General features: G+C 43.6%; 1 protein-coding gene across 4 annotated transcripts in view; it reads right to left on the reverse strand.

The window, feature by feature from the left end:
- ACOX2 (acyl-CoA oxidase 2) overlaps window positions 1-14,468 on the reverse strand; it is a 50,063-nt gene that overhangs the window by 4,727 nt on the left and 30,868 nt on the right. For all 4 annotated transcript variants that reach the window (XM_033926416.1, XM_033926415.1, XM_033926417.1 and 1 more), the window contains 6 exons: window positions 14,223-14,338; window positions 13,132-13,304; window positions 8,945-9,107; window positions 7,959-8,149; window positions 6,311-6,472; window positions 2,309-2,414 (listed from right to left, as the gene is read on the reverse strand). In XM_033926416.1, coding sequence (XP_033782307.1) covers window positions 2,309-2,414; window positions 6,311-6,472; window positions 7,959-8,149; window positions 8,945-9,107; window positions 13,132-13,304; window positions 14,223-14,338 — 911 coding nt within the window. The remainder of the gene's footprint in view (window positions 1-2,308; window positions 2,415-6,310; window positions 6,473-7,958; window positions 8,150-8,944; window positions 9,108-13,131; window positions 13,305-14,222; window positions 14,339-14,468) is intronic.

Consider the following 14,468-nt stretch of genomic DNA (forward strand, 5'->3'; position numbering starts at 1 on the left):
GCAGAAAGAAGGAGAGAGATGTTAGACTTCGGGAAGAGGGAAGAGAGACATATGCCAGACCTTGGGAGAGGGGAGAGATTCCAGGCTCTGGAAAGGAGATAAGAAAGATGCCAGACCATATAAGGGGGAAAACAGAGTTGAAACCATGGGAGAGGGATGAGATGATGCACAGGGATGGAGGGGAAGGGGAGACAGAGAAAGGAGATGGTGCACAGCAATGGGTGTAGCAGGAAAGAGATAATAAGAAATGCTTCTTATGGATAGATGGGAATAGGGGAAAAAGGGAAGAGATGGTACACATGGATAGATGGGAAGACTTGGAAACGTAGATAGATTTTGAGAAGAAAGCAGAAAAAAATGGAAGAAAGTTGAATGTTAAAAAGTTAATGCTAAAGATGGATGTATGGCAGAAAGTGAAGGAGAGAAAAACAGCAAATGCATAAGGTGGCTCTGGATACACAGTTAAGAGCACAAACAGAAGGAAGTGCAGCCAGAGACTGGGAAAGATGGTTTGAAAAACAAAATCACCAGACAACAAAGGTAGGGGAAATGATTTTATTTTCAATTTAGTGATTGAATTGTGTCAATTTTGAGAATTTACATCTGCTGTCTATATTTTGCACTGTTCAGGAAGAAATTCAATTGTTTCTTTTTCTCTGGGGTTGTAATGCATGCAGAGTCTTGAATCTTAGGGTTTCGTTTGTATATATTAGTACTTTTAGTTTTTGGTCCCGTATTTGCATAGGGGTTATCTGTGTTCTGTTAGGAATGAATGTTGAGAGGCATACAGTGTGCTTTGTGTAGTTTAATTTTGTGATTAACCATTATGTGTTAATAAGGTTATATATGAAAAATGAATAGAAACATTGGTATTACAATTAGTACTATTATGGGGTGGGATCTGGCCCGTGACTTAGCCTGTGTTTTAGATTTTAGCCCTTTAATGTGATTAAATTTGACACCCCCTGGTCTATAATGTCTCATCTAGTGCACTGGAATACAATTGTCATCCTGTTGCTTAGAGTATATTGAGTGTAGCAGCCAATGCTGTAATGAGAATAGTTCATTCATTGTGTGTTCTTAAACCCAGGACTGCCTGTAGTCATTTATGTATCAAAGCTGTGTTTCAGTTAAACCTCACATTGAAAATATTTAGTTTTCAGGACCATTCAGAAGTAGCTGTTGGCAGCAATCATGCTGATAATGGCCACTTCTGAATGGTCCCAATGATTATATAAGTTTTGAAAATAAATACAGTGGTACCTTGGTTTATGAGCATAATTCGTTCCAGAAGCATGGTCGTAAACCAAATTACTCGTATATCAAAGCGAGTTTCCCCAGAGAAAGTAAGGGAAACTCGCTTGATTCGTGTGTCGTCGTCCCCCCCCCCCCCCCCCCCGAGGCCAGTGGCACTGCTCTACCCCCCCCCCACCGAAAACCGGCATTGCTCCCCCCCACTCACGAAGACCCCCCCCACCGCTTGATCTTCCATCCCCCCTGTGATTTGGAATCCCCCCTGCCGCGATCCAACATCCTCCCCGTACCCATCACCCACCCGATCACATCACTTACCCCCCATCTTGCACCCGGCACCAACGCACAGGACATGCCGGTGTCTGAAGATCTGTCCTTTTCGCTGGACCTTGAGCATCTGCGCATGCTCAAGGCCTTAGTTTCTGCTCTCTCCAAGATTCTCAGAGATCTCGAGAATCTCGGGCACCGGCACTGGCGTGTCCTGTGTGTTGGTGCCGGGTGCCAGATGGGGGGTAAGTGATGTGTTCGGGTGGGCGACGTGAGCAGGGGGGTGCCGGATCGCGGGGGGAGGCGCTCGTACATTGAGGCAAGCTTGCAAAACACTCGCAAACCGGTACACTCGTAAACCGAGGTACCACTGTAAGTATTTTCATTGTGGGGTTTGGTTGAAACATTCAGTTGATCACTGGCATTTATACTAGGTTTCAGATGGCATTAATTTGGTGCTCAAATTGGGGCTTTAAGCGCTAGTTTATAAAGTGTGCATCCCAGAGCACCCTTTACAGAACAAATGCTTTGCACTGATTTTTTTTTCCAGTGCCGATTTTGAGCCCCATTTTTAGAATGCCCTCCCTTAACCTTCCTTCGCCTAACATACAAACTCAGATTGTGAATGCTCCAAAGAAAGAAAAATATCTGTACCTGAATGTACACCACTTGAATAGCTTTTAAGCTTCAGACAGTATATAAGAAATTCAATAAATCCACCTCCCCCCAGATGACTTGATATTTTCTAGTTGACTTTCAAATGCCCGTTTCCCAGCTGCTTTAATACCATTGATGCTTCTAAAAGCTCCACGGAGGTGCTATTCCATGCCTCATACTGCTCCAATCCAGAATGAACCAATGCCTGCACTTTAGATGCTGCACCTCGAATGAGTCTGAAAAACAAAACAGGTAGTGCTTTCAACACTGAGCCCACCTTGCGCCTTAGTAAGTAAAAGGTGGTTCTAGAAAGAAAAATTGATGATTAAGGATAGCAGTGATATACTTGTTTTAAGTGTGCCACTTTCTAACTTCAGACTATCCGCTATAACTTTTTTAAAGAATAAAACAATCGATTCGCATTTACCTATTTCACTTCATTCAGGATTTTATAGACTTCTATTCCATCTCCCCTCAGCTTCAAGAAACAAAGTGCACCCCAAATCATTTAAATTGTACAGTTTCACTAACTAAATTTCTGCCATCATCTCATAATCGATGATGACAGAAAAACACCAGTCACTATGTCCTGTTTACTCCTGTACTTTGATAAGTATATATCCCAGCCAAATAGCTTGGCCCTGAAGAGTTTTGTCCCATTGTATGCATTTCCAAAGCAGATCAGGTCCATGCAATACAATAGCATGAAAGTTTAAAACCTTGACTATCACTTAAAACCACACAATAAAATTTAGCTTCTTTATCGTCTCTCCAGACTGGCACAGAAACTGACGGGTAATAGCTAATCATGACCAGCAGGTGGAGACAAGACACAAACTTTTGGCTGTAGTACCAGTTGGCTTTGTAGTACAATCAGTCTGCTCTCAGTTTCTAGCAGGTAGAGGTGGTAAGCCTGTGCAGTCTTTCCCTGGTTTAGTGTAGGGCTGTTGTATTTTGTTTAAATTGGCCTTCTTGTCCCTGTTTGTGGTGCTGGATTGAGCTTGGGGGATCCTTTCAGGGGTTCGTCCGAGCTTGGGGGATCCTTTTAGGGGTACGTCCAACCTCGGGGGGTGTCACACTCAACGGGTTGAGTCCCTCCCCCCATTTCCCCCACCTCCCCAACTTTTTACTGTAGAGGTGCCTCAGCTGTAAGCCTTGCCACCGATATTGGCAAGGAATATAGCTTTAAGAGCCAGTGGGGTCTGTTCAATTGTAAATTAAAGTTATATGGGGGGGGGGGGAGTTCTAAGGCAGTGCCTGTCTGAAGGGAAGCTTTCAATTAAGGCAAATTGATTTTAATTGCTAACCAGCACTTGTACTTTTTTCTCATAGTGTTTTCACAGTGAGCACTTTTTAAAGGGAAAAAGTGTTCATTGTGCTCCAGGTGTGCAGTCAATGTGGCTGTTGCGAAGGGGAATCCTCACCGGTTTACCCTTCGCACATGCACCACAAGTCATCAGAAGGCAGTGGGGAAGCCCGGGCTTCCCCTACCACCCACAAAGGGATTTTCCCAGCCGCCAACTGTCAGGGAAAGGAGGTTTCCCTTACCGCCGATAGTGCTGGGGACTCCCTTACTGCTGCTGCTGACTTGCCTACTTTAGCGGCTGAGGCAGTTCAAGCCTCTTTGCCGTTGCAGGCATCAGGGGGAGTTTTTTTGGCAAGTTTTGCGCCGGTTTTGGCAGAAAGCTTCTCCATCTTGTCTGCAGCCTCAGGTGACCTTCCCCCTGTTTTGGAAAGACAGAGGCAGGTTTCTGCTGGGTCTCCTGCTTTGGCAGCAAGTCTTGCTGTGCCACCAGGGGGGGGGTTCCCCAGATTTTGTTTTGGTCTTGCGCAAGGCTTACCTTCAGGTGGCTGGGGGTCTTGTTTCCTCCCCGGGGTTTTCAGGGAGGGGGTTCACCTTCCGGTTCTGACCCAATCCCCCTGTCTTTATCCAAGCGGCTGTGGGTCTTGTAGGATGAAGAGTTTTTGTTCAGGGATGCGGATACACCTGATAACTTGGATCCCTTGGTGGACCCCCAACAGCCTGTCGTGGGAACGGATGCTGCTAGCTAGCGAGGATGCGTTGGTGGTGCGTATTTTTCAGCTGGAAGAGTTCCAAGAACTTATTCTTCAGGTTTCGTTGGTTTTGCGTTTCAAGGAAGATACAAAGGAGCCCCCACATATGGTGGACCCCTACTTCGGGGGATCCACTCGGCCTCCCACTCTTTTCCTGTGCATCAGGATATCCAATAATAGTGCTCACGCAGTGGAATACGCCGGAAACATCTTTTGTTTTGCGCGCTCCATGACTCACCTGTATCCTATCCCGGAGGTGGATAGGGATACCTTGAAGTTTCCTGTTGTGGATGCAGTGGTCTCTGCCATCACGCGTTGGCATATGGTGCCGGTTGAGGGCGGCTCGGCCTTACGGGACTCTGAGAACTGTAGATAATAATAATAATAATAACTTTATTTTTCTATACTGCCATAGTCATAGAATCTCTTCTTAGGCAGAGTTTTAACGTGGCTGCCCTGGTGATCCAGGTGGCAATGGATGGCGGTCTGGTGGTTCGGGCTTGTTTTCGGTGGTCCAAGCATGTTCTTGACTGGTCCTTAGTGGATCAGGAGGTAGCTAAGATTGATCTGGGCGCTTATCTCTTGAATGCCATGTATGAGCTGCTGCGGGCTTTGGCCCATCCATGGCTCTCGGAGGTCAGCAGAAGCGGTGTCTAAGGCTAACATTAAGAAATTTCAAGCTTTTGTATCTCTTCCTTCCTTCACAAGAGGGCTCTGCTGCTCTTTCTTTCTTGCAGAGAGCCTTTCCTCAAGTTCACAGAGGCTGGAGCTTCTTTGTGCACCATTCTGTCTTTTCTTTTTTTAATAAATATTTAACTTTTATCAATCATGTAAAAAATATACAACCACCACTCAGGGGGGCAAAAATACAAAATAGCCATATAATATCAAATATACAATAAAAATATTCACCTGACCCCCCCTCAAATACTCAACTATCTCCAACCCCTCCATTAGAGAAATTGCTATGACCATACCGTGTTCATCAGCTAATAAAAAGAAAACTCTAAAAGCAGTCCAACTGCCAGGTAATCTCCAATTTACACATGCAAAATCAAATCCAGTCGAGTCCATAGTTCTTGTGTAGGATCGTTCCATCCTTTTTGCTGAAGGTTATTTTGGCTTTCCATGTCAATCAAGAAGTCAGATTGGTGGTGTTCCAGTCCACAGATTCTAAGAAGAACTGGATTCTGAACAAGTTTTTTATGAGTAGAGTGCTGCAATAATAGCCTGAACTCGTTGGATGTCCAACCATCATTTTGTGCTCACTTGTCTGGCTAGACAAGACGTACCAGCTTCCAAGATCATGATTTTCAGATGGATCATCAGCATATTGCCTGTGGAAAACACTCACCAGTCTTTGTAAAGGTGCATTCAACCAGAAATGTAGCTCCTTTGTAGCAGAAGCTCGGGCGGTCTCCCCTCCCCGCAAAGATCTGTAGGGCAGCGACTTGGTCCACTCTAGATATACAGTACTCCCCCGAAATTCAGAGGGGTTCCGTTCCAGGAACCCCCCCCCAAATTTTAAAAAAACTGCAAATACGGTTTTCAGGCAGGAGAGGGCAGCCGGAGCGCTGGCAAGTGAAGGAAATCACTCGCTGTAGGCTCCAACTGCCTCTTCCTGTACTAAAGTCAGGCCTTATCAATCAGGAGCTGCATGTCAAAGAGTTTCCCCATACCCCTCCTTCACATGTGTTTCTATATGCGACTACTGCCTGGTTTAGTACAAACTGAAGGGGGCAACAAAGCTCTCTGGTGAAGGAGGGATTCAAAAGCTGGGATGGATTCCTTCTGCATGGCTCAAGCATGGGGATATTACCCATTTGTCCAGAATGACACACTTAACTACTAGAAAAGATGTTAGCAAGGTAACATAGGATAGCTGTGCTTAAAAGCTTGAACAGATTTCTGGAGGTAGACTTGGGAAAGCTTATTCTTGGGATTAAGCAGCATTGAATTTTGGCAATTGTTGGTACTTGTAACCTGGACTGGCCACTGCTGGAACTAGATCCTGGATTAGATGAACCCTTGATGTTAATGAGCACCCTATTAAATATACCCAAAAGGAGAAGCCCACCTGCATGCTCTGTGCTCGAAGGCATCTAGGTAAATCTCTGTCTTCAGGAAATCAGATTTGTCTCGGGCTTGACACCGTCTAGACAATGCTGAAGTCAGATAGGCCACAGACTGAGGAAGGGACTGACCCGACTGTCCCATGGCAAGACACTTGACAAGGTATCTGCAGAAAAATAAAGGTTCAGCCTCGTATCTATACTATTTGAATATTCTTATGCATGCTTAAGGTGTTTCAGTTGTATTATGCTAGCATCATGTTTATCACTTCTGGGTTATGCAAATGTTCCTCCGTGCTGCTTATTATGATGTATCATTTGTACCCTGCTGTTAGAAATATAAACATAGTAGATTAATAGTACACTCGTATGCCCTCCTATTTCTCAGAACAAACTTGCCGTTTCCGAGTCTATGTCATGGATTGTTACTTAGGCTTATTTGCTCATTTTCATTATTGTGGTGCCGAGAGAACTGCTGGGTTCGATAGCTTACAGTTCTTTGCTGTAAACTGTCAGCTGCGTCTGAACTGAGTCTTACAGGCTAAGGATGAACAGCATCGCTACAGCTGTGTGCGGAGAGAACAAGACCTGCAGCATTCAAGGTCCCAGAAAGGTGACTCTGATGGCAGCAGGGTACAATCAGCCCCAGTTGGAGGAAAGTGTTTTTGGCTAGCTCCGTAGTTTTTAATTTATTTAAAAGCTTACTATACTACTCAAGCCCGATAAAGCACAGCAGCACGACATACAATTTATTTATTTTATCTAAACTACAATAGAAAAACATAAAATGACAATAGAAAAGAACTCCAATTATGAGAGGACAGTAACATACACACAAGAGGGGAAAAGAAAGGCAAGTTTAAAGTAGTAATGTTATTGTGAAAGCCCTTTTCCTCCTGCCTGTTCACAATATATATTTTTTTTTACGTTATTTTGCCTTTGTAATATTTTGTTGCTGTCTATATTCAAATGGGTTTAACTGGGCAGGAGGGGGCTCCTGCCCAGTTAATATCACTAAGCTGGCTGGCATTATTCAATGGCATTTAAGGCTGGGTAGTGGATTGAATATTGCCACTAAGTAAATGCATAAAGTTAAGACAGCAAAAAGGCTGTCCTAACTTTAAGCGCAGAATTAACCAGGCACTTGGTCTGAACATCAGCGCCTGGTTAACTACCGGGTCGTACCCAGCTATTTAGTATCAGAAGCTGCCCATGTCCCAGCATTAAAAAGCCGCGTTTCCTTCAGCCTGGTGCTGGGAGTGGCTTACTGCCACAGGCTGAATGTTGCCCCCTTAGTTGACTAGCCATGTTTGACTGATAAGGGATCTAGGCAAGCAAATCATTAAACCGTCCCACTATTTTTAGACGAGTGATCAGTGAGTGTCTTTCAGGGAATTGTGTGACTCCATGTTATTGTACAGTCATAGTGTTCTCAGAAAATAAAGCTCATGGGTGCAGGATCCCAGTGGACACCTGAGAGGAAAGCAGAACAGAACACATGCAGTGCTCGTGGGGACCCTGAAGGGGCCAGGAGTTGGCAGCTGTACTGATAGAGCAGAGGCTTTCTGGAGTTAATTTTATGAAATAAGTGTAAACATTTACAAATGCACTTACAGGCTGAGGGCGGGGCTGTGTGTGTCTGTGTAAAAGTACCTGGCGGTCTGTAAATACAGGACTGTATTTTCACCTTCATAGGTACAAGCAGCTAGTACATAGGAGTAGAGTGAGGGCAGTCCACTCAGCATTGAGTATCCATGTCCTCCACAGGCTCTGCGGCAGACTTCAACACCAGCAGTGGAGTATTCCGTCACCAGGGCCTTCATGCCTGCAGTGAGGGCATGAAGCTGCAGAGGAGCAAAGTTAATGAATGACAAGGGTGAAGGAAAGAAAGTTCATCTATTAGGTCAACTCAGTAAACAGTCCATGTGTATGGAGGAAAGCAAACAGGATGGGGGCTGGACCTGGCCTGTTTTTATCCTAACCTATACCAACTATGCTCGCTTGTTTATTAAGTTAAAACAAATAACAAATAAATTAATGAAACCAGGATCCTTCCTTACACTTTCACCACAGAACCATTCCATCCTTCCTTCACCAGCACCACTCCTGCACTATCAATCGATTTATTTAAATTAATTTATTCATTCCAATTATGCCTACCAAACTAGCAAAAGCTATTCAATGTGGTTTACATCAGAATATTCATTATAATTGAAAACATACTGGACAAACTAACACACGTAAATAAACAATAAAAGCACAATCATACTATATATCCAAGTCTCCTACTCACAAACAAGATTGCCACAGCAGATTTAACAAGAAGTTTTCTCATTTAAAAAAAACAAAAAACCCATAGGGGGAAAACTTCCACCTTACGGAATTCCCTCCCAAAAGAAATACAACTGCTCTCGCACAAATTCAAGAAATCACTTAAAATTTGACTTTTCAACCCAGCATTTCAACTAGACTAAAACGTCTACAAGTGAAATGGAGTCTCCAATTTAAGATTGAATACCCTAATTGAATTTTTAAAAATGTTATTATCCCAGGACAAGAAGGCGGCATATTCTCATGTTACCTGCAGGTGCCAGAGGTTGAGGAGTCTGACCCAATACAGCTATTCTTATGTGCCTTACCTCAGGCAAAGACTTGAAGTTCCCACTTTTGATCTCATGGTGCACCAGGTTGTAGTAGTCAAGCAGGTAAGGGCAGAGGAAGTGGAAGGCATAAACAGTGGCCAGCTGAGGTAGCAGCTTCCCTTGCTGAGTCTGGTAGTCTAAGATTTTTGCTTCAGCGGCACTGCAGAAATTTAAAAAAAAACAAAACACTAAAATGCTATGAAAAGACAGAAATATCCTCTCTCATGGATGGCCCTGAGAATAGCAATGCTTACGGTTTTTCTTTTATTCTACAGTGTGATGAACTCATCAATGGCCATGCCTTTGAAAAGAATCCTCTCATTCTGTTCCTGTGGCAAACTCTTCAGTACTGGGCCTACAATTTTTAAGTAACTGTAATTCTTGATATTCATGTACCAGAAGCAAAATTATTGGTAGCATAAGTTTGCTTAAGAAATATTACCAGCTTTGTTGTTTGATTTTTTGGGGGTATTTTGAAATCTATAACCCTGCAAATGAGGTTTAACGTGGATAAGTGTAAGGTGATGCATGTGGTAACAAAAATCTTATACTCGGAGAGACCACCCAGGAAAGAGACTTGGGAGTACTAGTAGACAAGTCAATAAAGCTGTCTGTGCAATGTGCGGCGGCAGCAAAAAGGGCAAACAGAATGCTAGGAATGATTAAGAAGGAGTTCACAAACAGATCGGAGAAGGTTATGCCACTGTACTGGGCCATGGTACGCCCCCACCTGGAATACTGCATCCAGCATTGGTCGCCGTACATGAAGAAGGACACAGTACTACCCGAAAGGGTTCAGAGAAGAGCGACTAAAACGGTTAATGGGCGGGAGGAATTGCCATACAGTGAGAGATTAGAGAAACTGGCCTTCTTCTCCCTTGAAAAGAGGAAACTGAGAGGGGACATGATCGAAACATTCAAGATAATGAAGGGAATAGACTTAGTAGATAAAGACAAGTTGTTCACCCTCTCCAAAGCAGAGAGAACGAGAGGGCACTCTCTAAAGTTAAAAGGGGATAGATGCCGTGCAAACGTAAGGAAGTTTTTCTTCACCCAGAGAGTGGTGGAAAACTGGGAACACTCTGCCGGAGGCTGTTATAGGGGAAAACACTCTCCAGGGATTCAAGACAAAGTTTAAAAAGTTTCTGCTGAACCAGAGCGTACGCAGGTAAGGCTAGACTCAAGGCACTGGTCTTTGACCTAAGAGCCTCCGCAGGAGCAGTCCGCTGGGCACGATAGACCACTGGTCTGACCCAGCAGCGGCAATTCTTATGTTCTTCACCAAGTCCACCTCTCCCTCTCCTTCATCTCCCCCAAGTCCATCTCTCCCTCTTCCCTCTGCCTTCAACTGTTGGGTCCCCCCCTGCTATCTCTGAATTGTTCATCTCTCCCTCTCACCATTTTGTCCTCCTCCACCAAGTCCACCTCTTCTTCCATCTCCCCCAAGTCCATTTCTCCCCTCTCCAACATTTCCCTTTAGTCCATCTTCCCCCCCCCTCCGTATCTACCTTTATTTTGTCGTAAAATTTGTTGCAAGTGGCGTTAGCGAATCTAGCGAGCCACAGCTCTCCTGCCGCCGCTCCTGCTGTTTTCTCTCTACTGTGGCCTGCCCTCAGTGACATCTTCCTGTTTCCGCTGGGGCGGCCACAATGGAGAGAAGATAGAAACATAGAACAGACTAGCGGCAGGGTACCTCTGTGAATCACATTCTCTACTGCCACTTGGCAACAACTTTTGCATCAAATTAAAGGTAGATGCGGGAGAAGGGAATTAGTAAGAGAAGAGTAACAGGATTGATTCCAAGAAGAAGTAACCAGTAAAAAAATAAAAAAGAAAAGAAGCCAGGGAGATGTAGGCTCACCTTGTTGCCAATCTGCTCACACAGGCCCGCTCAGGCGTTCCCTTTGCCAAAGTCCTTTCTTCTAATGTAACTTCCTGTTTTGCAGAACAGGAAGTTACATTAGATGGAAGGACTCTGGCAGAGAGAAAGCCCTGAAAAAGGGCTCCTAAAAAGGAGTTCTGCTACTGGCGCAAATGGGCTAAAGAAAATCAACGCGCCTGCTGGCTGCGTCCAACGAACTGGGTCTGAAGAATACATTTTCCAGAGGAACCAAAAAAGATTCTGGTGTAAAGCCACACCATGAGCACTGCAGGGCCCTGCTGAGGCACTCACACCACACCAAAAAGTCCCGTCTCAGAATGTAGGCATTTGGCACCAAACTCCAGAACGGCCTCTGGGTGAGATATTTCCCTGAAATTGCAGACCCAGACTGGCTCCCCAGTCCTGGGGGACCTGAAGGAGGCAAAGCCCAAAGCTCCCGCCCTCTCCCCCAATGTGCTGTGGCATGAGGTATACAATCGCAGATCCGGCGCAACCAAGGTACACATCTGATAGAGTAGGGGCTGGGGAGTCCATCCCAAATGATTTTCAATAAAATGGAGGCAGAATAAAACTTTGGAAAAAAAAGATTGTTTAAAATTCAAAATGGCTGCCACCACCAGCGAATTTGTGCCAAAAAAGGCAAAATTAAACAAAATCTGAAAATAAAAAATTGCAATTTGGGGCTTGGGGAGGTGAGGGACCTACCCTCAGAAACTGTGAAAAACGACTTTTAAATTGTTTTACAAGTCACCCCTGAAGTTCCCATAGGAAATAATGGAGGATTACTCATAGTCACTGATGTGCCTTGTCTGTCCGCTTTTTCACACAGTAGCTGAATGGAGAAAAGGATTTTCTGCCTCAGAATAACTCCAAATGGACCAGACTTGAAGATCTTCAGACTGCCAGTTGGCCGGATACCGACTGTGACCTCCGCCCCCACGGATCCTTGCCACACGATCGGGGGTGGGAGGGGTTTCACTACAGATGCATACCGCCTGCGCTTAAAACCCGTGACAAGGTCAACGGGCAAGCAAACTCCCAGAGGAATGGACCCCGAGTCTCAGAATGGTGGCACACAGCAGGTTGGCTCCACAGATCCACCAAAGTTTCTCTGTGAAGCAGCAGTCCGGCTTCGTGGGACTGCGTCCTTTCCTCTGACAGGAGACCACCGGAAAGGAGTCTGAAGGCACTGAAAAAGCAAACTTTAAGCAAAAAAATAAGAAAAAGAAGCAGAGCAATTCAAAAGACTTCTGAATGGATTGCTTGCAGAAATTGAAAATGAATATAGCTCTATCTCTCAGGGTAAGGAGGAAAGGAGCATGTGCTCAGAAAAAAAAGTGTTGCGGGTTGGGATTGAACACCTAGCATATGGAATCCATAGAAGACATAACGGAATTGCTGTTGTGCAGTAAAGGAATAATGCAGGATTTTTGCCACTTGATGCATGTTTTTGCATCTCATTATTTAGCTCACATTTCATGCTAAGTATGCAAATGCAAGTAATACATTAGGTACTTTAGAAAGATTGTAAACCGCTTAGATAACCTTGATAGGCAGTATATAAATACCTAATAAAATAAATAAATTTAATTATTATGCAAATCAAACAAGTTTGCCTTTAAACTTTAGATGCATTATATATAGAAAAATCACAGCAGCTTAGAGCCAACATTATTTTTCTTCCCAGAAGCATCAAGCCACTAAGGTATGGCCCGATGCTCCCTGGGGCCATTTAACAGGCCTGTGCACCCACTCTATCTCCTCATCAACAAAGAGCACTTCCCCTTATCCCCATGCTGAACCTACTAGGCCTATTTTCTGGGAAACAGGTGCGATACTCAGTCCCAGTTCTATAGACTTCAGGAATCAAAATGGCACTGGTCAATTGCTAGCAGTAACATGCAGTCTTCTTGTCTACAACAACACAATTTGATTTTCACTATGGGAGTCACTAACTTGTTGTACTGAGATACCAAGAGTTGGTACCTCTTGCAATAAATATTGCTATGTAGAAAGCTTTCTAAATATGCTGAAGGTGATTTTAAGATCCAATCAGCCAGTAAAAATCACTACTAAACAAATAAAATTCTTACTCACAGGAAGATATAGGTACTCTCCTCTATTATCAGGTCTTTTTTTATTTAAATAAATAAAGTTGATTTCATCTTCTGACCTAGACAGAATTACTAAAAGCATAGAGAATCTCCTCAGTGTAGATCTATGAATTAGGACAGTAAAATACAGGATGGGGACAGGCGAGTAAATGGCTGTGCAAAGTATTCCTGAATTGTCACTAACATACCCAGGCTTGAATTCCGACTGGCGACGGACAACAGAATATCTAATGGCAATCATGCAGGCCTTGGTCAAGGTGCCAACAACTACTTCACCAATCATGTTAACCCGTACTAAAATCATGCTGAAGTAATTTATCTTCTCAGAGCCCCGTTTCACGTAGCGGCCATCTGGAAGAACCTGAAAAATGTTAAAGGAATCTATTATAATATCCATTACAACAATTAGCGGACCTACAGTGGAGAGTGTTAGATGCTATTACAGTCGGGTGGGAGGGCGGTAATAACGAACGCACGCTGAACCTTAGAGAGCTTAGATGGATGTTTGAATTGCAAACAATGGCCCCTAATGGATTGAATGAAACATCCGATTGGATGGCGCAGGTTGATGGTTGATTTTTCCCTGTGGGTCAAATTGTGTCCCTTTAAATTATTTGTTTAAACTGGTTCTAAGTGCTACGGCACCATGTTGACATCATGGGAGGGTGGACCTACTTTAACGCTCTCGATAGCGCCACGGTCATCTTCTGATCGCTTGCGGCTGATGTAAATAGGGAAGTTTTACTTCATTATAAGACAAGTTAGATTTTTTAGTTATCAAAAAAATTGATATAATCAAATTTTTATATAGTATTTATTTATAGTATTTATGAACTAATATTTAAATATTCTGTTTTAACAGTTCTCCCGACCTTGATAAAGACAATTGAAACGCATCAGAAAGGGGAACCCACAGCGATAAAAACTAAGTTATATAGAATCAATAAGTTATGATAAAAAGAGTATGGATATTGAATCACAATTTAGAATTCATAGATATTAGTGAAGCTATGATGGGAATAATGAAGAATAACACCACCAGAAGCGTTATGATCTGGGTGGAAATCTGAACTCCCTTATAGTCTTCATTGTATGAAATTAGAAAAAAAGAAATAAAAAAGGAAAAAAAGAATAAAGTGTTTTTTGCTTGAGCGTTATGGTATTTGCTTTGAGCGTTATGAATTTGTTAACACATTTGAGAACTGAACTGAACCGACTTGTATGAATTTTTAAGGATGGCTCAGATGTAGATTACTCACAGCAAGGCACGAGTTCTTACCTGGGAGTATCGGCTCAACATATTCTGCAAGGGGATACGGATATTCCGCAGGAAGAGGTATCCGTTGTCGACATGTGCAAAACCCATCTTAGGACCTATGTCTCCCACTGTTATTCCTGCCGAAAAGGAAAATGGAATTGAGTTTCAATAACTTCTCCACATTTTGTTCTGTTTCTGAGTCATGACTTCAGGAAATCATCCCGACTGCTTTTCACCAGAACACGCTACTGCGATACAGAATAAAAT

The sequence above is a fragment of the Geotrypetes seraphini genome, chromosome 17 (genome assembly GCF_902459505.1).
Source record: "Geotrypetes seraphini chromosome 17, aGeoSer1.1, whole genome shotgun sequence".
Lineage (NCBI taxonomy): Eukaryota > Metazoa > Chordata > Amphibia > Gymnophiona > Dermophiidae > Geotrypetes > Geotrypetes seraphini.